General features: G+C 48.2%; 1 protein-coding gene across 1 annotated transcript in view; it reads left to right on the forward strand.

Annotated features, from left to right (window-relative positions):
* Positions 1-25,987, forward strand: part of LOC147883734 (putative polyribonucleotide nucleotidyltransferase 1, chloroplastic) — a 114,855-nt gene that overhangs the window by 39,025 nt on the left and 49,843 nt on the right. Inside the window, exon 9 of the mRNA XM_087398392.1 lies at positions 20,493-20,603. Coding sequence (XP_087254518.1) covers positions 20,493-20,603 — 111 coding nt within the window. The remainder of the gene's footprint in view (positions 1-20,492; positions 20,604-25,987) is intronic.

Below are 25,987 nucleotides of genomic sequence, written 5' to 3' on the forward strand. Positions count from 1 at the left end.
CATCTGTCCCCTTCAGAAGTTACGTCTAGCTTCTCAGTCTCAATAATATTTGGAATGAGCAAAAGGGATCCCATGGCAAAGGGTAGACTACTTGAAGTATTTTTACCCGTTTCTGCACTCACTAGAAGTAAACACATCACACTTGAATGTGGTTGCTGCTCCCTCCTTGGCAAGGTCACCTCTCTTTAGTTTGGATAAGGCCCTTTCTTGTGGATCTCCAAGACACTAAAGCTCATCAATAGCTTGGCTCTGATACCATGTTAGAGAAAATGAGTCGCTTGTTGAAGCCAACTTCACTTTATATGCTTGTATGTATAGAGAAAAAACACTTCACACACGCACACGCGCGCACACATTTTTTGTGTGGAATTACACACCTGCACGCATGCATGCATGCACGTGTGTGCGTGCACACACACGCACAGAGAGAGAGAGAGAGAGAGAGAGAGAGAGAGAGAGAGAGAGAGAGAGATGTCTGCAAGAGGCCTCGCGGGCCTATGAGACAAAGTGTGAATCCAAGAAGTACCTCATACAAGCCACTGAGGGCTGAAGCAAAGGGTTCACTAAGACCCTTGCTAAGAACTAAAGCTGAAAAACTGACTGAAAACAAAAGCTAAAACACTAAGATGCTCAACTAGTGAACAAAATACTAGAGTAGCAGAGTAATAGGAGCGTGTCACACGCTTCGGGCTAGCACTCCTAGTACGTGCTCAGGTTCCATATATCCAGGTAATTTGGTGGCACTCTGATGAGATGTGAGAAGCTCTTGTATCTGTGTCTGTCGGGCTGTCTCGCGACGTGGGGGAGGGCGTGGTCTCCTCGATCTCTGGATCCGGTGTGCTATGTCAAGGGTGTTGCCTCCTCTCTGGCGGTCGCCTCTGAGAAGGGATGAGATAGACCGGACCTTGATCGTACGTACTCTGGGCTCTCTCCGCGTCGCACGTGGAGTGTGCGTCCCTCATGCACCCCTACCGCTGATCCATGATGTTCTCATCTCATCAAGCTGCTCTCCCTCGGCTATGCTGGCAGTTGACTCAAATGCATAGAAATCTGTGACACAAGTCTGTGATCTGTCGATGGTGACCTGTGGCATCGGCCCATGCTACTCTCTGGCCTGTCGCATCAGTGTGTCTCTCTGTCGGCACATCTCAAGCAAGTAGAGCTTAACACAGACGTGATCGTGAAATTGTATTAATCATGTGAGTGGGCCAAAGCCCTGTCCCTCCTGAAAGAGGCAATGGTATCGTCCTTGAATCTCATAGTAGACTGGGCAGACACATAGAAAGTGTTCCTCTGTCTCGATCTCCCCCATCTGGCATAGTGTGCAAGTCCTCTGCTCTTTGGGTATGCCTGCAGCTCTCCCTACCTTGATCCGTAGCTGATGTGATGAGACTCGTAGATGACCAATGGCGATCATCAGTGCATGTGAGACTCTCCTGTCCTCAAGATACTGTGGTCTGATGACAAGACTATGCTCCAAGATCCTCAGGAAGTGATCACGGTAAAACTGGATCTTGGTGGAGAGCTCCTCTCCCCCCCAAGCCCTAGATGTATGGAGCTGGAGGAGGTCCAACCGTATGATACGGTTGATCTCATCTCGTGGGATCATCTCGGGTGGTGCGTCAAGGCTATACTGAAAGGGAGGAAGTCTGTCCATCTGAATGCCGTGGCTATCAAACCATGTGGATACCCGTGCATACCATGCTGTATCGACACCACTCTCCGTTAGTTGCGTGGAGGACTCTAATGCTAGTCTCGGTAGTCTCCACTGGGATAAGGACCAAACTCTGTGGAGAAACGTCACCATCTGGAAGATGGCATCAACCTAGAGGGGGGTCATGGCGAACTCTTCCTGTATAATCTGATGAGGGACTGAGGATTTACTCTAAATTATCCTGGATCCCATGGTCACCTGTAATCTCTCAAATCTCTTCCATTCTGTCGCTGAAATGTCACTCCCCCAGAAAGGTGCTGCGTACATGGCAGTCGGTCTCACCAGTTTGTCAAAGAGCCAGCCCTTCGTCGGGGGGTCCTGGAAGTGTGCTTGGAAGCATCGCCTCTCTAGTTGGGCCAGAGCACCCCGTCCTTGTGTGAGTCGTGTCGTATCTGCATGGATCATCGTGAAACCTGGTCCAGTGAACACTATCCCCAAATATGTGTAGGACTGCACTATCTCCACAGGCTCGCCCCGGTATGTGAAACTATGGTGACGGGGTACTATTGCTCGCAAGGTGTTGAAGATCATAACCTTGGTCTTCCCAAGGTTAACTGTGAGGTCTCTCTCTTTGCAAAACATCTCCAAAGCCTCTAGATGTTTCTGTAGTCCCTCTGCGGAGGATGATATGCGAACTATGTCATCAGCATACAACAGTATCTGCGCCATCATGTCAGCTAGGAGCGAACCCTCTCCACCTAATCGATCGACGAAAGAAGTGATCTCGTTGATATAGAGCCCGAAGAGAGTTGGTGGTAGGGGGCAGCCTTGCTTTACTCCGATGGTGCTCTCAATCCAGTCTGATAAGCCTCCTGGGGTGCGTATCTTCCCTCTGACAGACTCATATAAACTCATGACCCCCCAAATCATGATGGCTGGGAGCTGTAGTTCCTGTAATCTCCAGATCAGTCGAGAGCGTGGGACAGTGTCAAATGCCTTACGAAAGTCTACGAAGCAAGTGTAGACTTTCTGGTGCTTCGACTTCGCCTCCTCAATAATAGCCCTCAGAGTGAAAATGTGATCCAGGGTGGAGTGCTGTCTCCGAAATCCTGCCTGGCCAAGTGCTCGTTGTCCGTGGCCCTTTGTGTGACTGCTGATCTCCCTCTCTAGTACCGACCCATAAATCTTAGCCAAAGTATGGCCAATCATAAGAGTATGATAGTTCCCAGTGTGCATGGGATGGCCTGCGTTGTGTATCGGTACTATGGTGGTATGCTCCAGGTAGTTGGGAAGCCATGGCATAAATCATGATTGAACAGCTGTGCTAATATCGGGGTCAGGATCTCTTGCCCATGCACAAAATGCTCAGTGCGTAGTCCCTCATGATCCGGTGATCATCGGTTATGAAGCCGGAGAAGGGCAGCTCATACATTCTGTGGAGTAAACAAATGGCATGTGGTGGGCTTGGGCATAGAGGACAGATCAGGTGGTGCCTGGCCTGGGACATCATATAGGGAGCATGCATATGTGTGCCAGACTGTGGGATTTGTGATGGGAATGGGTGATTTCCCTTTTGATAGGAGTCCCCATCCAGTGGTAGGATCTCCTCCGCGAAAGGAACTGATCACCTCGTCCATCCTGCGCATGAGAACAGCTCGCTTCTTACGCCGTGTCACTCGGCGTGATATCCGATGTGCCTTTGGCGGAGTCAAATGTCCCAGTTCTATCTCACGTGTAAGGTGGGCTCTCATCTCTTTGCACTCATCATCAAACCATGGATTTGAGGGCATCTTCCCATCTGGAACACGTGCAGATCGTGTCGTGGGAAAGGATTTGGCGGCAACATCTTGTATCACCGATGTGAGAGTGTCTGATGCATGTGCGAGGTCCATCTCATCCTCAAGTAGTACTGGAAGCTCGGAAGCCAGGTGGCTCACGTACACCGGGTCAAGAGCACGGTCAAAATGAATTTGGACACAAGCGGGTGGTGGAGGGGCCCTCCTCATGGCTGGTGTGGCGACTGATATGCAAAAAGTGAGATATGAGTGGTCAGCCCCAAGTGGAGGAGGTGGAACCATAAAATCATGTATTCGTGGGGCCAATGCTAGTGGGCCGAGCAGGTAGTCTATCGTGCTACTTCCCCCTCCATGTGGGAAACAGGTGAGGCCACCAGATGATGGCCATCTACGAAGACCACTATATATGATCAAGTCATGTATGGCTCCCAGCTCGAGTAAATGTCTCCCATATGCTGTCACTGGTGCTTCTGCATCTGCCAACTGCCTCACAATCCCCAGCTCTGCTGCATCCATCTTTGGTACTATGAGGGAATCCCCATCAAAATTGAATAGGCCCACCTGTCTGTTCCCAGTTTGTGCATTGAAGTCAGCGAGGAGGAGAGCGTCCCCATGTCTGGAGAACTCCGTGATATCATCATGAATAGTCTCATATGGGCTGTGCCCATCAGTGGTGACCTCTCGTGCATAGGATGATGTTTCTGGGGGAAAATAGCATACTGCAATGAAGGTCAGCTGTGTGTCTGGTAACTGGATGCGGATCCACATGTGTCGTGCATGCTCCTCCTTTCGTACCATAGTGAGGAGTGGCCTCAGATGTGATGTGAAAAGGACAGCCACCCCTCCGGATCCTCGTACCCCACTATCCCTCCTCAATTCCCTCTTGTGGGCAGACTCCCACGTGTATCCTGTCACTGTGGGTAGCCCTCTCTCTGGGCTTTCATGTGTTTCAGTATAGAAGGTCACATCTCTGTTATGGTATGTCTCCAAGAACCCCCCTGGGTCGGACCATAGGGTGCCATTACAATTCCACACTGCCATCCTCAATTTGTTTTGCATTCTCACGACATCATTCAGACACCGTCATTTGCTGCTGTCCCCTTCTCCTCCTGGTGCATCTCGTGCTTCTTTTTCTACCCTCTCACAAATGATCACCCTACCATCTCTGTAAACCGCCCTTTCCCCTCTTGCCTTGCAGCCATCACACGTACCATCCCTTCCCTTCTGTGCTCCTGTTGTAGGAGTGTGAGATCCTCATCTAGAAAGATCCTGGTCCCCTTAAATGCTGCCCGTGTACTCATAAGGGTGGATCTATCTGTGGATGTTCGCAGCTTTACCACCAAAGGCCTCGTCGGTGCATCTGTTTTACCCACTCTCCAGGCTGATTCACAAGTGAGGTTTATTCCCATTTTGTCAAAGAGGATTTTGGTGTCTGCCATGGGGCTATCACCAACTGTTAGGCCTCTGACCAGTACATTTAGACTCTTGCTGTCCCGTCGTTTTTCTTGCTCAATTATTTCAGAAATGATCTCCCTTTTCTTTGGTGTTGTGTCTTTCTTCAGTACATCTTTCCATGCAAGCATATCCGCTGTCCCCTTCGCAATTTGTTGTGTGAACTCAGCATGTTTCGCTTGTACTGTTGTTTGCAAAGCTGCCATTTCCTTTTTGAGTTGTTCATTCTCTGGTTTCAGCATATCAATGATCTTGTACCCTTCCTCTGACGTCCCCTTCACATTCCTGAGTTGCTGCATTTGCTCTTTAATGGTGTTCAGCTCCTCGTTAAAAGGTGGCTGAAACTCCCCTTCTTCCCAATGAGCACTTGCTTTCAGTTTGTCATTCTCATTTCGGAGGGCATCAACCTGGGCTTCCAATGTCTCAATTTTTGATGTCAAGTTGCTGTTTTTTTCACCCAAAGCATGGGTAATGTCTTGAATCATTTTACCTTTCTCACATACCCATTTGCTTTGCATCTCCTCTTGCCATTTCTTCATTTCATCTTGCATTTGGGCTCGAAGGTTTGAGAGCTCTTCTTCTCTAGTCTCTCTCAACTTCTTGCGTAGGCCTTTGATTTCTGTGTCTTGCATCTTGCATATCTCCTTGAGTGTTGATATGCAGGCCTTGGTGTTCGGGTCTTCTATTTTCTCCGCCTTCGTCCAGATGAGGCTGTACTTCCGATCCTTGTCACCCCGTGTTTTCTGGTCGGGTGAGCTCTCCTTTGTCCCCATAATGTCACCACTTCTTGGTCTGATATTTTCAGATAGACTTCTTGATAAGCTGCTAGGCGTAGATTATGAGGGATGGGGTGGGCGCCACCCAGCTAACCTTGGTGTTTTGCAGCCCAAGGTTGCTTTGCAAGCAACAACCAGGTGCTATGGGCCTCCGTGGCGGGTCAAGGCGCAGCAAAGGCGGGCAGTGGTGCAGCAGCAGCAGCAGCAGCAATGTCGAGGTGGGGCAGCAAGCGAGAGCGGGGAAGAGAGCAGGTGCAGTGCGACAGCGTGTGGGGGGGGTGCACGCAGCAGCGCGAGCAGCAGCAGCAGAGGAGCAGACGGGGGGGGAGGGAGTGCGCTAGTGGGCAGGCTAGCAGGGCGAGCAGGTCGGGGCAGTCTAGAGAGGCGGGGAGTTGGGGCATGGTGGAAGGTCGCAGCATGGCAGGGGGGAGCTGGAGCTGGGGCGTGGGAGGCGGGGAGCAGCTCCAAGGAGAGCAAGGAGGCAGCATGGCGGGGAGAGAGAGAGAGAGAGAGAGAGAGAGAGAGAGAGAGAAAGGGGGGGTGGGGACACAAAAGAAGTGTCCTAACTATGGTTTTAAAAAAACTGTTTAGTACACAAATCAATGTATGTGTTCTTATTAGTACCAAAAGTTGAGCTGCTATGTGGGTAAATCTTTGTTTGTAACAGGCTGACGCATGGTTGCAATCTTCAAATTTTTAGGGGGGAGAGAGAGAGAGAGAGAGAGAGAGAGAGAGAGAGACGTCCACGGGAGGCTTCATGGGCCTATGGGACGAAAGTACACAAAAAGTGAACTCATACAAGCGTGAGTGGGCTGAAGCAAAGGGTACGCTAGGACCCTTGCTGATGAGTACTAATCTATGCTAACAAAATCATAATGATAGAAAAAGTCAACTACAACTGCATAGTGGGCCAGCTCAATCAATCTATCCAGCCGCTGGGATGAAACCAAAGCCTGGTATAGTGATGGCTCTTTGGTGGGCTGCGAAGATGTCTCGTATTTGTGTCTGTCGAGCTGTCTCGCGCTATGGTGGGGGACGCGGTCTCGCTCTCTGGACTCTCTGGGCTATGTCTAGAGTGACCCCTTGTCTCTGTCGGTCTCCCTTGAGGAAAGTTGTGATAGGTCGGACCTCAATAGAGTGTACTCTGGGGACTCTCTGTCGCGCGCGTGGTCTTTGCGCCCCTCTCTCAGTGGTACTGTGCTGGCTGCTCATCCATATTTCTCTCATATCGGCTAGCTCCTCCTCCTTCACTCCAATGTGTCCGGGGGCTGACTCAAATGTATAGAAGTCTGAGACGTGTCGCTGTGCCCGATCACCCTCTATGTCCTGCAGTGGTCTGACCATCCCTTGTTGCTCTCTGATCTGTTGTAGAAGCGTCTCCCTGTGTCGCCGCATCTTCATCAGATAAAGTCTGATACAGACCTGGTCATGGAAATTGATCAGTCGTGACAAAGGACGGAAGCCACTCCCCTCTAGGTAGAGACAGTGGTAGTGTCCCCGAATCTTGTAGTAGGTTGGGCAAACGCATAGAAAATGCTCCTTTGTCTCAACCGCCCCCAGCGTACATAGTGTGCAGGGCCGCTGCTCTTGGGTATACTTGTTGCTCTTCCTTGCCTCGATCCTCAGCTGATGGGACGAAACCTGCATCTGACCTATGGCAATCCTCAGTGCATGGGAGACTTCTCTATCCTTGAGATACGGGGATCTGATGATGAGTCCCTCCTCTGATACTCTCAAGAAGTGGTCGCGATAAAACTGGGTCTTGGTGGGGAGCTCCTCGTCCTCCCCCCAAGTCCAGGATGTGTGAAGCTGGAGGAGGCCTAACCGTATGATACGGTTGATCTCATCTCGCGGAGGTACATCCATGCTGTACTGAAAGGGGGGAAGCCTGTCCATCTGGATACCATGCCTGGCAAGCCATGTAGATATGCGTGCATACCATGTGTCTGCCCGGCTCTCTGCGAGTCGTCTAGATGACTCTTGGGCCAACCTTGAAAGTCTCCAGTGGCGTAAGTCTCAGACTCTGTGGATGAAAGTCACTGTCTGAAAGATGGCATCAACGTGGAGAGGTGTCATGGCGAACTCTGCCTGTACTATCTCATGTGGAACTGAGGGCTTACATCGGATCATCGTGGATTCCATCGTCACCTGTAGCCGCTCGAAGCTCCTCCAGTCTGTCCTCGGAAGATCTCACCCCCAGAAAGGTGCTACATACATGACAGTCAGTCGCACCAGCGTGTCAAGAAGCCAGCCCTTCGTCGGTGGATCTTGGAAGTGTGGAAACACTGTCGCTCTAGTTAGCCAAAGCACTACGCCCTCGTGTGAGCCGTGCTTGTGGGCTGCATGTTTCATCGTGAAGATGGGTCCTGTGAAGATTGCTTCCAAATATGTGTATGATTGCACTATCTCCACTGGCTCACCATGATAGGTGAAAGTAAGTCGGCGAGTCACTGCTCGTGAGGTGTTGAAGATTATAACCTTAGTTTTCCCAAGGTTGACCGTCAGATCTCTCTCTGTGCAAAACACCTCTAATGCCTCCAAATCTCTCTGCAGCCCCTTCGCCGAATAGGATATAAGGACTATATCATCAGCATATAACAATATTTATATGAGGAGATCACCCAGTAATGAACCCTTGCCACCTAGGCGATCTATGAAAGATGTGATCTCATCAATGTAGAGTCCAAAGAGAGTCGGTGAGAGAGGGCAGCCTTGCTTCACCCCAATGGTGATCTCGACCCAATCCGATAGACCGCCTGGAGCATGGACCCTACCTCTGACTGACTCATATAAGCTCATCACACCCCAAATCAACATCTTTGGGATCTGTATCTCCTGTAGTTTCTTGATCATGCGGGATTGTGGAACAGTGTCGAAGGCCTTTCGAAAGTCTACGAAGGATGTGTAGACTCTCTGATGCCTGAGCCTCGCCCCCTCAATGACATCCCTTAGGGTGAAAATGTGGTCTACAGTAGAGTGCTGCCTCTTGAATCCTGCCTGCCTTATTGCTCATTGCCCCTGTGCCTCTGTATGACTGCTTATCTCTCTCTCTAGTACCGATCCATAGATCTTGGCTAGTGTGTGGCCAATCATGAAGGTGCGATAGTTCCCGGTGTCCATGAGGTCTCTTGCTTTGTGTATTGATACGATAGTGGTGGTGCTCCATGCTGGTGGGAAGCCATGACAAACTGCAAGGTTAAAAATATGTGCAAGGATCGGTGCTAGAACCTCCTGCCCATGTGCGAAGTGCTCCGTCCAAAGGCCTTCGTGATCTTGTGCTTTCTTGTTGTGGAGCCGGCGAAGTGCAGCCCCGCACATTCTGTGTATTAAATAGATGACAAGTAGTGGGCCTGGGCGAGGCGCGCGCGAGAGAGAGAGAGAGAGAGAGAGAGAGAGATGTATTACGTCCGTGAGAGGCCTCACAAAGTACACAAAGAAGAAAACTCATACACAGAGAGAGAGAGAGAGAGAGAGAGAGAGAGAGAGAGCGAGAGAGAGAGAGAGAGAGAGAGAGAGAGAGATGTATTATGTCCGCGAGAGGCCTTACAAAGTACACAAAGAAGAAAACTGATACAAGCCTCAATGTGTTGGAGCAAAGGGCGCACTAGGGCCCTTGCTGGGTACTAAGTTATGCTGATCTAATGACCTCAAGAGCTCAAGCAAAATCAGATACAGTCTGAAGCAAACTAAGAGCTAGGACTCAGAAGCTGAAGCCCAGCACCGTGGTGGCTCTCTTGTAGGCTGAAAATATTTAGATCTGTGTTTGTCTAGTTATCTCACGTTGTGAGGGGCGCGGTCTCCTCGATCTTTGAATCCATTGAGTTATGTCCATAAGTGACCCCTCATCTCTGGCGGTCTCTTCGGAGTTACGCTGTGTCAGGCCGGACTTCAATAGAGTGAGCTCTAGTTGCTCTCCGTGTTGTGAGTGGTCTCTACATCACTGTGTTGGCCCGCTCTGCTAATCCAGATTGCCCTCATATCAGCTATCTTCTCCTCCTCCATGCCCGCTTACTCAAATGTATAGAAGTTGTGATGCGTTGTCGTGCTCGGTCAGCCTCTGTATCATGTGGCGTGGTCGACTCTTGCTACTCTACAATTTGTTGTAGTAGCTCCCTGTGTCGGCGCATCTCCATCAAATAGAGCCCAATGCAGACCTGGTCATTGAAGTGGATTGGTGGTGAGAGTGGACCGAAGCCACTCCCCTCCTAGTAGAGACAATTGTATCGTTTTCAGATTTCATAGTGGGCTGGGCAGGCACAAAGCAAATGCTCCTTTGTCTCAACCACCCCCAATGTGCATAACCTACAGATCCACTGCTCTCTGGGTATACGTGATGCTCTCCCCGCCTCAATTCTCAGCTGATGGGATGAAACCCGCATATGTCCAATGGCGATCCTCAGTATATATGGGACTCCTTTGTCCTCGAGATACTAGGGTCTGATGATAACTTCCTTCTCCGATACTCTCAAGTAGTAGTTGTGATAGAACTGGATCTTGGTGGGGAACTCTTGGCCCCCCCCATGCGCGAGATGTATGGAGTATGATAAGATCTAATCGTATGATACGGTTAATCTCATCTCATGGGATCGACTCAGGTGGCGCATCCATGTTGTACGTAAAGGGGGGAAGCCTGTTCATCTAAATACCATGCATGGCAAACCACATGGATATACATGCATACCATGTGTCTGCTCCGCTCTTTGCTAGACGTCTGGATGACTAAGGCTAACCGCAATAGTCTCCAGTGAGGTAAGTCCCAAACCTTGATTAATGTCTTTGTCTAAAAGATGGCATTGGAACGGAGAGGTGTCATGGCGAACTCTGCGTGTACTATCTCATGTGGGACTGAGGGCTTACTCCGAATCATCCTAGAACCCATAGTCACCTGTAGCCACTCAAATCTCCTCCACTTTGTCATTGGGAGATCAATCCCCCAGAAGGGTGCTGCATATATGGTAGTCGGCGGCACTAAAGTGTTGAAAAGCGAGCCCTTCATTGGTGGATTTTGAAAGTGTGCCTGGAAGCACTGTCTCTCTAGTCGGGCCAAAGCACTCTGGCCCTGTGTGAGTCGTGCCTTGGCTGTATGAGTCATCGTGAAGACGGGTCCTGTGAAGATTTCTCCCAAGTATGTGTAGGACTTCACTATCTCCACTGGCTCACCTCGGTAAGTGAAGCTATGTCGGTGAAGCACTGGCGTGAGGTATTGAAGATCATAAGCTTGGTCTTCCCAAGGTTGACTGTCAAGTCTTGAGATTGGCATCGGTAGTCTCTAGTGAGGTAAGGCCCAAACTCTGTGTATGAATGTCACTGTCAACATGGAGAGGTGTCATGGCGAACTCTGCCTGTACTATCTCATGTGGGACTGAGGTCTTACTCCGAATCATTGGACCCTATGATCACCAGTAGCCACTCAAATCTCCTCCACTCTGCCACCTGGAGATCACTCCCCTAGAAGGGTGCTGCATACATGGCAGTCGGCCACATTAGAGTGTCAAAAAGCCAGCCCGTCGTCGGTGGATCGTGAAAGTGTGCCTAGAGCTGGGCCAAAGCACTCTGCCCCCATGCGAGTCATGCCCTGGCTGCCTAAGTCATCGTGAAGATGGGCCCTGCGAAGATTGCTCCTAGGTATGTGTAGGACCGCACTATCTCCACGGGCTCACTCTGGTAAGTGAAGCAATGTCGGTGAAGCACTGTGCGTGAGGTGCTGAAGATTATAACCTTGGTCTTTCCAAGGTTGACTGTCAAGGTTGATGATGCAGGATCGTGGGTTAGTGTTGAAGGCCTTCCGAAAGTCTACAAAGCAAACGTAGATGTTCTGGAGTGCGGACCTCACCTCCTCAATGATAGCCCTCAAAGTGAATATGTGATCTAGAGTGGAATGCTGCCTCCGGTTTGCTACCTGTCCTAGTGTTTTGCTGCCCCCAATCCTCTGTATGACTGCTGATCGCCCAGATGTACAGCCAAACAATCTCATATAGAGATATCAGATCCAAGTACATATTATCACCTTCACCAAATGTTGGCTGAGGTAGGGCACCAGGATCAGACTATGTCGGCTGTTCCAACTGATGTAGACCTCTCCTAGATTACTGCACCTCCTACAGACTGCACGCTAAAAATACCCCTCAATGCACTAAAGTGCTATATTACATGTTTATGAGTGATTCCCCGGGATCATTGCCAAACCCAAATGGGACTGCTGATCTTGCTGTGCACTACAATCTTGCTGTTCTATTATGGGAAGATCAGCCTTTGTGTGCCCCTAGGCTCTGTGAATCTCTTGCAGAACTGACTAGTGGAAGTGCCCCCAAATGGGCCTTAATATAGGGCTCTAGGCCCTCTGCTCTGGCTGACCAGGTAGCCAACCTTACCTTAATTCAGATTCCCTTGTCTGGTCGTGATCTGATATGGTCCCTTCTTTTGAGCGGACATGTACTTGAGTAGTTGACTGCGGTTTGCTACTGTTCTTGACGCAGTCTGCCATATGGCATAGTGCCATTGGCCTGCCTGTGTTGCCATGCTTCCGACCTGGATCCTGTACTGAGACTGGCAGTCAGCTTTCCTGCCACCTGCAGGCCTATAGACGCGATCTCCTGCCCAGTGGAGCTGCTGTGCAATTTCCCAGCCCTTTGGCCCTTGTGATGCTGTCCTGCCCCTTCCCAAGAGCCTTGCAATGGACACTTGGTTAGGCTATATACAACCCCACAACCAGCCCTTACTATGGCTTCACTGTAGCCATAACTGCTGACTAGAGTGGTCTCATTGGCTGCCCTAAACCAAACAAAGAGCTCACGTGGAAGTATTTCCCATTTTCCCACATCACGTGCCCATATGGCACACTGCTTACTGTTTCCCTTTTTCCCACTTCATGTGCCCATCTGGCACACTGCTTACCCATATCGTAGTTGCAATCAACGCGTTTGGAATAATTCTAAACGTGTGACCAAACTTCCAAACATTTGGATGTTTCCAAATGTGAGTTTTTTGCAGGTGTCGACAAGAGAGGGCAAGTCTGCAATTTTGGGCCCTGATGTAATTTTCAATGCAGCAGATGTACGTAATATTATGAGACTTTGCATGTGCTAAATGCATCATAAAAGGAAAAAAAAATTCAAACGTTTGAAAAAGTACCAAATGTTGCAAACGTTTGCTAATGCATTTGCAAGCGCGTGGTTTCCATACGTCTGGCAATTATGACCCATATTACTAAGGTAAAGCATTGATCCTATTTATCCATCATTTTGTTGTCTGTAAACAGCCCATTTTCCCGCGTTTTCCTGTGTTCCTTACTTCCTTTCCTTTGATGACTTTCGTGGCTCTTTGTTTAAGCTGGTAAGGAGTAAGCTCCTCTGGTATGCAAGTCTTCGTGCCTTTCAATTTATGCGTTTGTATAAGAATGTTTATCTTTGCTGATTTCACTCCAAATTGGGTGTCTTTTCTATGAGGCTTTTGAACTTATTCGTAGAAACCAAACAATATCATTTCTTGCTTCACGTTCCGTTATTTTCCCATGAAGGTCCTCTTTGTTAATTTTGTTCTCCACTTCTGCTGTCATCTTTTCTTCCGATTGGTGGCTAGAGTGAGTGACATGGGGTGATGCCTTTATGACACGTGTAAGGCCACATGAGATAGACTAGTGTCAGTGTGCACAAATAGAATGCATTAGACACATGCAATGAATGGAATACTTGCATCTGATTGGTGCCCTAGAGTGAGTGACATGGTGAGTGGTGCCCATATGACACGTGTAAGGCCACTTGAGATAGACCAGTGGATTGGTGTCATGTTGCACTCATCCCCTTCAGCTGTGAAGGATGCATGTGGGGCCCCGCCACATCATGTGGCCCCTTAACAATCTCTAAACCTGTGTCCATGACATAAGATCATGGATGTCCTAACCTAGGACCTAAGGTCTACCTACCACTCTGTTTGACCTTTAATTAATCCTACGCCAAAGATACCCCAAGGTGCACTCACTAGTTCCTCATTATTAGCAATGATGTCGATTTCATCATCTTATAAGACAATGAGAACTATATTGCGTTTCTTATCATGGTTTTTTATACAAATTATAATCAGATGAACTCTTATTGAAGCCTATAAACCTAGAAATGTTAATTAACTTATGAATGAGCACTAGGTGCTAGTTTTGAACCATACAAAGCTTTTGTGTAGTTTGTATACCTTTTCCTCCTTGCCTGTATCCTGAAATCTACATGGCTGGTCTATATAGACTGCCTCTTTTAGATCATCTCTTAGAAAAGAGGTTTTAACGTCCATTTGATAGAGAGGCCCATTGTGATGAGTGGCAAGGGCTACAATCATTTTGATAGTGTTATGTCGAGCTACTGATGCAAAGGTCTGATCATAGTCAATGCCTTCTTTTTGGGCATTACCCTTACACTTCATCACTCTTCATTTTCATTCAATGGACCCATTTGTTACTGATAGAAATCTCCCCTAGTGGTAAAGCCACTAGCTCCCAAAGTTTTGTTTTGTATGATACTATCATACTCCTCTTTCATGACTTCCGGCATTTTGTATTGTCGTTAGCATACTTATATCTTTCGACTCATATTGAGTCTATTAGGTGTCTTTAGGACCCTTGTAGATCTTCCAAGTCCTTTCCATAGTTACGAAGGAACGAGAACATTCCGGGAACGTCCGATGTCGGAACAAGAATGTATCGGGATGGGTGAACATGGCAGCGGGTAGTGGACACCATGTCACATGTCACGTCATCAAATGGCATGGAAATATACCACAATATGAAAACAAAAGGGTGCTGGCATGGAAATATACCGCTGAGTGTGGGCTGACCTATGAGAGAAGGGGGCTCGGGGGCGGCTCCTGTTTTCTCCGCCCGCTGCCCCCTCCTCCTCGTCGCCCCTCCTCCCTGCCTCGCCCTTGCCCTCGCTCCGCCTTGCCTCTTCTCCTCCACTCTGCCTTGCCCTCCCCGCTCCAACTCCACCCCCCGCCCTGCCTTCTCCCGCCTCGCGCCGCCTTCCCTTGCTGCTCCCCCGCCTTGCCTTCTCCCCCGCCCTACCTTCTTCCCCGCGTTGCCTCACCTTGCTCCGTCCCCCGCCCTGCCTTCTCCCCTGCTCCCCCCCTCCTTCCGCCTCCTTGCCTCCCACTCCCCTCCTCGCCGCCCCGCACATCCTCCTGCCCTTCTGCCCTCCCGCCAGTGCACCCCCCTCACCACTTCGCCTCCCCCTTCCTTCTTCTTCTCCTCTTCTCCTGCCTCTCCCGTCCTCCTTTCTCCTCTTCATTCCTTCCTCCTTCCTCTCCTCCCCTCTACTTTCCCTGCCGCCCTCCCATTCTCTCTCCTCCACCTTTTCGCCTCGCCCCGCCTCGCCTCGTCGTTCTTTCTTTTCCTTTTTCATTTGCCTCCCTGCAGCGGGAGCATTCGTGTTTGTTATTGCGAAAGAAAATCTTGGTGGCGACCTTTGGTCTGGCCAGAGGGGCTCTATGGCAGCACCCTCGACTCCCACAGTCGTCAAGGTTCTTTTTGCTGACAAGCAACACGTACAGCAGGTAGTTCAATCCCTCCAGGACAAGGCGCTAGTGGATAGAATTGTGGCCTTAGTGTTCCTCGTGCCGTCTGAACCTAGCGAGAGGAAGTGCCGTACCAACTATCGGAGCTGCCCAATGCATCCTTTGTGAAAGCACCAACAGGAGGCAATATACCAAGCAATGGCAAGAAGGACCTGGTTTGCCACTAAGGCGCGACCTGCGAGGGAGAGTTTGGCTGAGCTCCAATAGAGAAGCTTGCGTCGAACACTCTCAAGGACCGGGGCAATCTGCTGCTCTGTTGTGATGTCAATACCCACCTGGCATCTGAAGTATCTCGCTGTCTGGCCTCGTGGTATCCATCTGAAACCAAAGTCACTATCCCACTCATGGATCTCCTATGTCTCCTCAAAGCCCGTGAAGAAGCCTATGGATTTCGTCCAGTTGATCTGTGCTCCCGAGGCCTCACAATAGATAGCCAAGGTGCCTCTGATTCTCTCTAGACTTGCTGTGGTGCCCTCAACATACAAGGCCGTGTCATCTGCAAACTCCGAGTCAAGGAGCTCCTCCTCCTGTCTGATTGGGAGCCTCAACCCTGTGAGACCCGCCACCTATGATCTCAAATAGTAGCCCAGAGCCTCCGCTACAAACAAGAAGAGGAAGGGAGCTAGTGGGTAGCCTTGGCGGACCGAGCGAGAGAGAGGAAAGGCCTCGCCTGTGTGTCCTCTGATAATCATCTGACTAGAGCTCCCTGCGTATAGCGTTGAAACTCCTCTGACCCATCGGTCTGAGAAACCCAATCTCCTCATAGTGCCCTCGAGGAAAGACCACTCCACCCTGTTGTAGGCCTTCTCGAAGTCCAAGAGAAGGATGGTCAATGGCTGTGACTCCTGCCTAGACCAATCCACTGCCTCCGAGAACGTGAAGATGTTGTCGAGGATGCTGCACTCCTCGACAAACCCAGTCTGTGTGTCATGGATGATGTCGATAAGATGAGGCCGTAACCGCAAACTCAAGACCTTGGCGAGGATCCAGAAGAAGGCCGAAGTCAAGCCATCCTCCCGCGGGCATTTTTGGGTCGGGAGAGCCTTGAGGGCTTCCTAGAGCTCCTCAACTGTGAAAGGCTCCTCAAGTCTGCTGCATAAGTCCAGCAAGACTACTGTCGGAACGTGATCCCAAACTAGCTCTCGGGCCACAAGACCAGCTGGGGTCATCCTCTGTGTCTGAAAGAGCTGGCTATAAAAACCGGTGGTCATGTCAAGAATCTCCTGCGGGTCAATGTGCATGATGCCCTGCGAGTCCCGGAGACGCTGTAACTGTGTGCTGGTCGATCGGGGTCTAGTGGTCTCCCCTGCTGTACCCATCGGGCCCGGGAGGAATGGTAGGAGAACTCAGCCCGCCGCAGCTCCGTGTCTTGAAGCTCGAGACGAGCGCTCTCCAATCTATCACTAAGCCACTGAGACACTGGGTCCTGCTCCCTGAGCCTCTCGATGGAGGCGAGGTCTCTCCTCAAAGCCCGCTCGCGCTCCTGAAGGGTCCTTTGCCGCCTGAGGGCGTGAGCCTGCAGCTCCACACTGCTCCTCTGAATCGCATCGGCAACCCACGCAGCCCAGCCCTCACTCGGTGCCATCTCTAAGTGCTCCCAGATCTCTGCCATAACCTCCTGAATCTCCTCGTCCCACAAGAGGTCCTCTGGAATGCGGACGCCCTTCTGGAGGAGACCTCGGCGGGGCTAATCCAAGTGAAGTACCACTGGAGAGTGGTTGGACAACCTGGTACCTGCCAGAATCCAGTAGCGTCGCCTCTGTGTAATGCCCAGTCCCCAACATAGAAGCGGTCTAATCTCTCGAGCAATCCATCGTGTCTCCTCTGTCCAAAGGAGAAGAGAAGGCTGCCAGGAGTCGTGCTGAACTCTGGCTCTCTCCATGGGTCTCTACCACTGATCATGAAAATGAACTGCTCCTAGGTACTACGCTCTGCTGCTGGCATCTCAGAGAACGAGGCGCTGCCCTAGTTGTCTTTCCCAAACTCCAGGTTGTTGAAGTTCCCTCCAACAATCCAGGAGTCAACATCCAGAAGACACTTTGGCAGCCTCCTTCAAAAGACTCAAGCACTGTGCCAAATGCCCGACCAATGGAAGGGAGGATGGCTCGATACTCCTTGGGGAGCCCTGGGAAACGGAGTGTAACCGAAAACTGTGGAACATGGTGTATCCTATCCATGTCCTCCACTGTGAACCCATGATACCAACAAAGAGGTAGACAAGGTGCGGGCCAAGGAGTACGGCTGGGAGCGTGGGACTCCAGGCTCCAGGGCGACTATTGAGAGGCGTGCTCGTTTCTGCAATGCCCCCACTTGGCTGTCAGCCCTAGTTCCAGAGATCCCCTGGGCAGTGAGCTGGGCTTCTTTGGAACATGCAGGTTTTTCTTTCAGCCTTTTTCGGTTTTTTCATACTCAGCACCTTCGGGGCTGTTGTCTTGTATGAAATCTTTGAAGCATTAATAGAAGGTTCCTTTCTTTGAAAAAAAAAAGAATAAAAAGAAGGGGGCTCGGGGTGGGCTGAGCTGTGAGGGCTGAGAGGCTAGTAGAGATTGAGTAGGTAGTGAGGGTTGACAGGGTAGGATAGGCTGAAACCGGCCTTTAATAGTTTAAAGGGCAGTAGATTACTAACAACCAGCCAACACTGTTACATTAACAACCAGATTGGGAGCTAGAGTGCCCCTACACCAAGATAAAGACACAGAGTGGCTTAAACCTTGGCCCCTCTTTTGGTATTTCTTTAATTAAGTTAGAGGCCCTGAATTCGAGGCTACATAAAGGATACATTATTTCTTGCATCTAGGGCATTCCACATCCCATTAGGCATCCACATGCCCTGAATAGCCTTTGCTGTTCACCACTCTCACCAATCCTAGCAATAGGTTTGCATCCCTAATCCGGGAAGCTTGCACACAGATCGGTACTGTTACTAGTAATTACACTTGGATACATAGTTCCCATAGTTGTCACTAGTGTCCAATTAGCCACCTATCTAATCAAAGTAGAGAAGGAGAGCTTTCTCCACTGTTCAGGACTTCCACTACCAATAGTCTCTCCAAGAGCACTTATCAAGGCCTTCTCCCTTGATCTTGATTTGCAGAAGTGCTTGACAAAGCCTTACCCCTTCACAATCATCTTATGTGCCCACTTGGCCACCCATCTACTCAGAGCGAAGGGAGAAAGCATAATCACACAACCAGCATAAAAAATACTGTCCATCTCTTCCAAGACATGTTGCAACCAGTCCAGACAAGTTCTCGACCAAGTAAGCAGTGTAAAACGAAGCCCGTCTTTGTGACCAGCTAGGGTCCTAGACCAACACTCGATGTAAAGACTGGCCTTAGCGACTAGGCAAGCTCTCTTGAGCTAATTTGAGAACTCAAAGGAGTCCTTCGTGACCAGCTAGACCCCTGTAGCAACCCTGTAGCAACCCGCAAGAAGAAGACAAAGAATCAAGGCCTTTGAGAATACACTAGCTCCCATAAGCTTCGTCTGACTAAGCTTTGACGATCAGCCACGCAAGCACCATAAGTGCTCGTATGATGACTAGCACGTAACTCCTTATGCGCGCCGTAAGAGATGACTTTCCATACAATCACCAGTAAGTTCTCCTTTTGCACGCCGTATGAGATGGTGAGGAGCATGTATATGCTTCCATACAAGGTCTGTACTCAGTCGTTGCTGTGCTCCCTGTATACAATCTCGTGCTTTCCGTACATAGGCCAAGAACAGTCCGTACGATCACCCGTTGAGCCCATACATCAACCACAGACCATCTCGACTCTATCTTGCATGATCACCAGCACACTCGTGCCTTAAATCACTGTACGGAAGGATGTTCCCCACGCCTTTTAGTTCACTCCTTTCGTTACGTGCCTTGTGTGATTTTTCCTTCTAGGTGCTTTCCTAGGCACCAAATTCATTCAAGGCATGGTGAAATTCTTAGTGGCCTCCCCTCTCACTTGCCCCCATTGCCCCTTTGGTGGGGCAATTTTTGAAACCAAACCAATGGCCAACTTGGGTTCTTTGTCCCCTCTTGGGCCAAAACCTCCCAAGGCACAATTCCCTAGGGAGGACTTTGCACGCTTTGCTACCCAAGGCCCTGCCCACTTTATTTCTCGGGGTCTAGGCAACATGCATGTGCTAAAATTCACGCCCTCGTGATCGCCGGAGCGAGTGAGCGCAGAAATGGGCCCCAACCCCAAATCCCAGAACGTCATTGACTACATGGGAACACGTTCCCTGGCGTACCGGTACCCCTTCCTCCACGGAAGTGTTCCCCTTGTTTGGGAAGGTGGAAAAGCGCTCTATGGTAACTATGGTCTTCTTTGATGGGTCATAAAACCATCTCGGTAAGATCCTTGACTCAAGTTCAACATTACCAATATCTGATGAAGGTTCTTTGGAAACATGTGATTCAGTGTCTTTTTCTATGACTTGCTCAATGATAGGATAGAATGATGCATCTTGTTGTGAAATATAACCAGCTCCTCTTCATCAAATATTACGTATGTGGTAGGGTGATATCGTGTGCTTGGTTTCCAGATCCTATAGGGCTTGTGGTCATCAATATAACCATTAATTGATTTATTATCCAGTTTCATTAGGTTGGCATGATGGATTCATGCATAAGATGTGCAGCTAATTATTGAAGGTGATCTATTTTAAGCTTTACGCTTGTGAAGGCCTCTTTGGGAGTCTTATTCAGTATGGCTTTTGTAGCACTCCAGTTTTGAAGATATACAGCTTTCTTTCTTACTTCAGTCTATGGTAGTTTTGGAATATTTGGTGTGGTGAAGGGAAGTTGGCAGCAAGACGGGCTGAAGAAGGGAAGGTGAGCCTTAATAGGAACAGCAGGAGGCTACAATGAGGAGCAGCTCTATGGAACTCATGATCGTGTTGTCTTAACGGCTCATTAAATTGATATGAACTCTTTATTCGTGCTAATTCTGTGTGTTTCATCACTAAGAGAGACCTCAATGCATGCATTATCACCCAATCAGGTTTGTCTTACCTAAGTCCTACAAAAATTTTCTTGATGAACTGTGGCTTTCTAATACAGGGACACAAACTCTTCAAAGTTTAAAATCAGATTGATTTATTTTAAAATTGGTCAGAATATATAGGTTGAATATCGTCTGTTGGTTTTATTTGTCTTATTTTGTCAAGGGATATAAGATCTGTTGGCTTGCCTTACATGAATTTGTAGTGTTATGCTGGATACAGTAGATATCTCTCTGATTGTCTGTGTTAATTAATTTGCAGGAAGCAGTATCTAAAGTGTGTGATGGAATACAAGAGCTTGTTGTCAAAGCTGGCAAACCTAAGAGAGCTGGGATTTATCGTCCACTGGATATTATTGGAAATTATATTGAAGTGAGTATCTTCTATTTTATATAAACTGGGCCAGTAGAGTCTCTACAATATATATGCTTTTGTAGAACCAAAAGGCATAAGGGGCTGATGTAAGGGGGACATGATGCCGCCTTCTTCAGCAAACTAATTAGAAATAGGCAGTCTTTTTCAGAGACTAACTTGGCCTTGATTCACACACATCTAACAGGTTTCCTAAGCCTGATACATTGGGAGCAGTTGTAAGATCGCAAGCACACTTCAAGAAGCTGATTGGTCTTCAGCATTAAGTGCAGGGAAGGAATCACAAAGCACTGAAGAATAGAAAAAGATGATCAGCACCAAATTTTTCTCGTATGAGAGCTTATTTACTCATTTTGGTCCAGATGAGATTGGTTGTTACTGCCAATGAGCTGGATGGGGTTTACAGCAGCCTTTGTTATGGATCTATTCGAGATTTATGAGTGACTGAGCAGCTTGGAGCTCAGAATTTGCATGGCCTTAGTGTGACTGTGGTGTGTGTTGAACCAGCTTTACACCTTAGCTAAATATAGGTTTTCTTGTGAGGGAGGGGTTAGTCTAGTCAAGTCCCACTAGGAGGCGACATTGTGGTTCTTTTAGTTGTATTTATGATTGATATTATATTTCTCAAATCAGCTTCTAAATTGAGATTTATGTTGTTGTAGAATATAAAGATAATTGGTTTTATAGAAGATGTTTTACTAGAGAATAGCCATGGAGACTATTCTGTTTGTTCAATATCACCCAAATTGAATACCTTGGTATGTAGAGATCTTGCCCTTAGCAGCCCTAATAGTCATGATAGCCAAGGTTAAGTTACACGGGAGATTAGACGTACATTGACATCACTATTGATATTTCAGTTGACAAGGAGTATATCATCCATTCTAGCTAGCTCATCATACCAGAATCACAAATCCCCCCCCCCCCCCCAATAAAAAAAAGAAAAAGAAAAAAAGAAGCCTCCCACCATGGACCACCCCCATTCCGATCACGTCCACAACAATTTCCAATGGGTGCTCTTTTTTTAATTGATCTTGTTGAAGGCTTTAGTGTGCATGTAGGAGTCAGGTCATAAGAAGTGATCTATGCACCGAGAATAAATGCAAAAATCATCCAAAAACACCCTCATGAACTTTCCTAAGTAAGGCTTAAGCACTTGACTCATGAACCTTTGAAATGTAGCTGGTGCATTGGTCAACCTAAAAAGCATCACTCTATAAGCAAAAACTCCCCAAGGTGTGACAAATGATGTTTTCTTTTGATATTCCTTCCGAATACGAATTTAAAAGTACCCTAAATACCCATCACATACAAAATACATCTCATGCCCTACTACTTGGTCTAGTATTTCATCTTGGAATGGCAAAGGAAAATGATCCCTCTTAGTGCATGTATTAAAAGGACGAAAGTCCACACAAACCTGCCACTTATTTCCTTTCTTTGGTGTGATAACTACATGAGATAGAATCCATCCTTATGAAGTTTTCCTTTCAGAAGACAAAACGGATCTTGTCATAAATCGAACATCCAAAACCATAGATGAGTGTTGGACAAGCAAATGAAAGAGTTTCAAAAAAGGCTAGAGTTGTTACGCATATGTTTGCGTATAAACGTGGGTAGTGTTACAAAGGTTAGGTAACCTAGGGGTACATGCCCTAACCGTGGGACAATTAGGGCATTTTGTACCCTTTGTATATTTTGGAAGTGTGAATGGATTGAGACTTTAGACAGCTTGTGCCTATAAAAGAGGGAGCTTAGGCTCATTTGGGCCATTCTCGAAAGTGGGCCCTGTCGAGAAACGTGCTAAATGTACCCACAAGATCCCATAGGTCAGTACTTAACCAATAAGACACTATTGGATTAGGCTAGTGGCTCACCGCTCACCTAAAGATCCCTTAGGATCACCCCCGATCTAGAGCCGAGGCGACGCGCAACCTCAAGCTAGCGTACTCCAAAGTAAGATTATGTGTCCCATACCACGTAGGCCACATTGTGCACAAGTGTCGTTAGGGAAACATAGGTATGGATGGGCTCGTAACCTAATGGAGTCGGTCCTAGATTCTTCAGGTTAGAGGTGTCTTACCTTGAGGAATGTTTTATTTGGTATTAGAAGACCTGTGGGTTTTCTAGAGCTTGATAATTGCTGCAATCTAATGAGAGGGCTCTCATAGTGAGCTGTATGTGAAAGCAAAAGAGGATGAGTTTGGCCATGTCATTGGATTTGTATAGTATATGTACATGAAAGCAAAAGAGACCATCTCAAATTTTGACTAGCTGTTCTGCTGCATTTACGTGCTTGCATGTTATCTGAGATTGCACTTACATCGGAGGCCACGTGGGGTTAAAGATTTAATCTTATGGTAAAGAGTTACTTAAAATCTACAAGTAAAGATTTAATCTTAAAGGTATACGGACCCAATTGAATTGGAGGCTGACACTGGCTGAGGGGCCAAGATGAACCCCTCTGCCTAGAAGCGCTTTATTATTGCAGTACAATCCACGTCTGTGCAATGAACAAACAAGACGATGGGAACCTTCACATGAACAAGATCGGACTAAACATGGGTGAGCCATGCCCGTTGTAGCAGGCTTTGCCTTAAAGACACATATGAAAGTGTATGAAGACCTTAAAGACAACCTGCTGGCCAATTTTCTGAAAGGACGTGCAGAAGAAGTCTGTGACTTTTTCTGATACGTTTTAAGCAAAGTGAACTGAGAACTTTCGCCTCAAAATGCCACAAAATATGCAAACGAACCAGGTCACTGTTGCAGCAACTAGGGACTTCAAAACAGCCAAGAAGGGATGAGAACAGTTCTGTCTCGGAGCAGCAAATGTCTGATTTGATTGGGCCTTCAATCGGGATTCGGAACAGGTATTTGGCCACAAAGCTACCTCTAAGACTTCAGAATAGTGTCCACAAATGTCCTCAATTCCTCAGATCTATGTGCAAATGTTCTCTAGTAGAGCAGCAATGAAAGTTCCAAGTCTAGCACACACTCAGAAAAATCCTTACAAAATGAAGTTGCTGTCTTCTCTGCTCAGTCCTGGATGCTGTGCAGTTTGATTAACGAGGAAATCACCCTTGTGTACTAAGGTACCCACGAACTGTTGTAATTGAAAAACCAGCTTCAGGAATTCACGTAATTAATTGCCATGTTGTAGGAAGGGGTTGAGAAGGGTGTCTTCAGCAAAAGTAGATGATAGAATTAGGAGAGGTGGGGCTATGGTGTAGCTGCATACGTATGGGAACAGAAACTGCAGGAAACAAAGGCGATTTGGGGAGGAAAGAAGTGGTAGAAAGCATAGGTGACAGAGAGGGGGAAGTAGGAGCTGATGGAGCGCTAAGAAGACAAGCAGGTGATGCTGAAACACAAAAGATGACTACTGCTATTCTAAATGGGGCCAAGGGGGTGGCGAAGATGTGGAAGAGAGCTGCTGAAAGAACATGCGAAATTCAGAGGGGAGCTGCTGGGATGCTGTTGGGCTGGTGATCAGCAGGAGGGAGCTGCTTGAGAGGCAGGGGTGGACTCGCACAGCAACCAGAGGAGGTAAAAACGTGGCAGCAAGAAGGCGACTTGAAGTTTTGCACCAATGCCTGGCATATGTGGCAGCAACAACCAGCTGCACACGCATCAAAACACAGCAAAGTTGCAGGCCCTTTTGGGGCAGTTTGGCAGCCAATTGGCAGGCTGTCCAGGAGCAACCTTCGACAGGGACCAAGTCGGGTCAATTGACCCGACCCAAGCAGGTCGGTCAACCGTCTGGTCGGCTAACCGACCAGCAGGTCGGCTCGTGTTTGCCTATATAAGGGGCTGTTTGTCCCTCATTTCAGCATTCAGCTCCCTCTCCCTCAGTGTCATGAGAACGTGAATTCTAATGTGATTGAATTTACGCATGAATACCTTGGACCTTGGTGGCACGGGAATTCCGGGAGTCCTAGTACTTGTATCAGGCTCGGGGAATTAATTCCTAGTGATCCCAAGCAAATTGTGCTCGTGTTGGTGAATTAATTGTGCCCTGGGGAAGTTTTTGGTGACCCAAGAAGAGTGTTAAATATCCATTTGCTATTTTTAGCTCAAAATCCTGCCAATTGTGTCCATGGGCCAAAAACAGCCCAATTCAGGTGTAATCAGGGCAAAGTCAGGTCACTTGCATGCAGGCTGAATCCTGCTGATTTTGGTGCGAGGGACGAAAGGCAATTTCACTTGGAGGGGATTCTGGCTGATCCAGGTGCCGAGGGCGTTTTTCTTCTGCGGATGATTTTTATTGATTTCCAGGTCTGGTGGTAGGGCCATTTGACTCTAGGGCTGCACAGGTGCTTCTGGAGTGTGCCAGATCAGGGGCTTTTTGGGCCTTCCGGGCTGTGTTTTTGTTGGCTGGCCTGTCTTTTGCTGATTTCTAACAGAGACCGGGATGTGGATGCTGTGGATGCTGTGGTTGGTCTGTTGCTGGGTAGTAGAAGGCTGGTTGTTGAGATTTTGGCCTGATTCTAGTCTGGAGCTGCCTTCCAAGTGGTTGTGCGGTGAGATTACTCACAATTGGTCCGTTGTGGATGTGAGAGAAGGGTGAGTGAGAGAGAGCAAGAGAGTGTGAGAGCTGGAAGCTGAAAGCTGAGTTGCAATAGTAGAGTGTGAAGAGTACAACTCACTGAGAGAGAGATAAGGTTTTGTCCTAGTGACAAAACCTTAGTAGTCACTAACCATAGTTAGTGAACTAACTGCGGTTAGGGGGAAAAACCTTTTAAAGAGGGAAAAGTGCCCCTAACTAGCTTATTATATTACATTGGTCACTGCTGAATTATATCTATAATTCTAACACCCCCCTGCAGTGCCAATGTCATGTACAAGGCTGATCAATCACCAAACTGCGAAATGCCTCAAACTTTTCACGTGGTAGTGCTTTGGTGAAAATATCTGCAACGTTGTCATGAGTGGACACAAAGATCATACTGATCTCTCCTGCATGCAACTTCTCTCTGACGTAGTGATAGTGAACCTCAATGTGCTTCGTGCGAGCATGAAACATTGGATTCTTTGCCATTGCAATGGCACTCTGACTATCAATGAGAATTTGAGAAGGACCCTCCAAAGACAGATGAAGACCAGCAAATAGACGTCGCAGCGAGACACATTCAACTGTTGCTGTGAAAGCTGCCCTGTACTCAGCTTCACATGATGAGGTAGCCACTGTAGATTGTTTCTTGCTCAGCCAAGAAATGCAAGATTTACCCAAAAAGAAACAATTGCCACTAGTGGACTGCCTAGTGTCATAATCACCAGCCCAATCTGAATCACTGTAGGCATGCATCTGCAAGTCACCCCCCTTGGGAAATAGCAAGCCAAAAGACTTCGTGCCCTGCAAATAATGGAAGATGCGCTTAACT

The sequence above is a fragment of the Dipteris shenzhenensis genome, chromosome 27, assembly GCF_047967505.1.
Source record: "Dipteris shenzhenensis isolate YYH24624 ecotype China chromosome 27, Dip_SZ_1.0, whole genome shotgun sequence".
NCBI classification, from domain to species: domain Eukaryota; kingdom Viridiplantae; phylum Streptophyta; class Polypodiopsida; order Gleicheniales; family Dipteridaceae; genus Dipteris; species Dipteris shenzhenensis.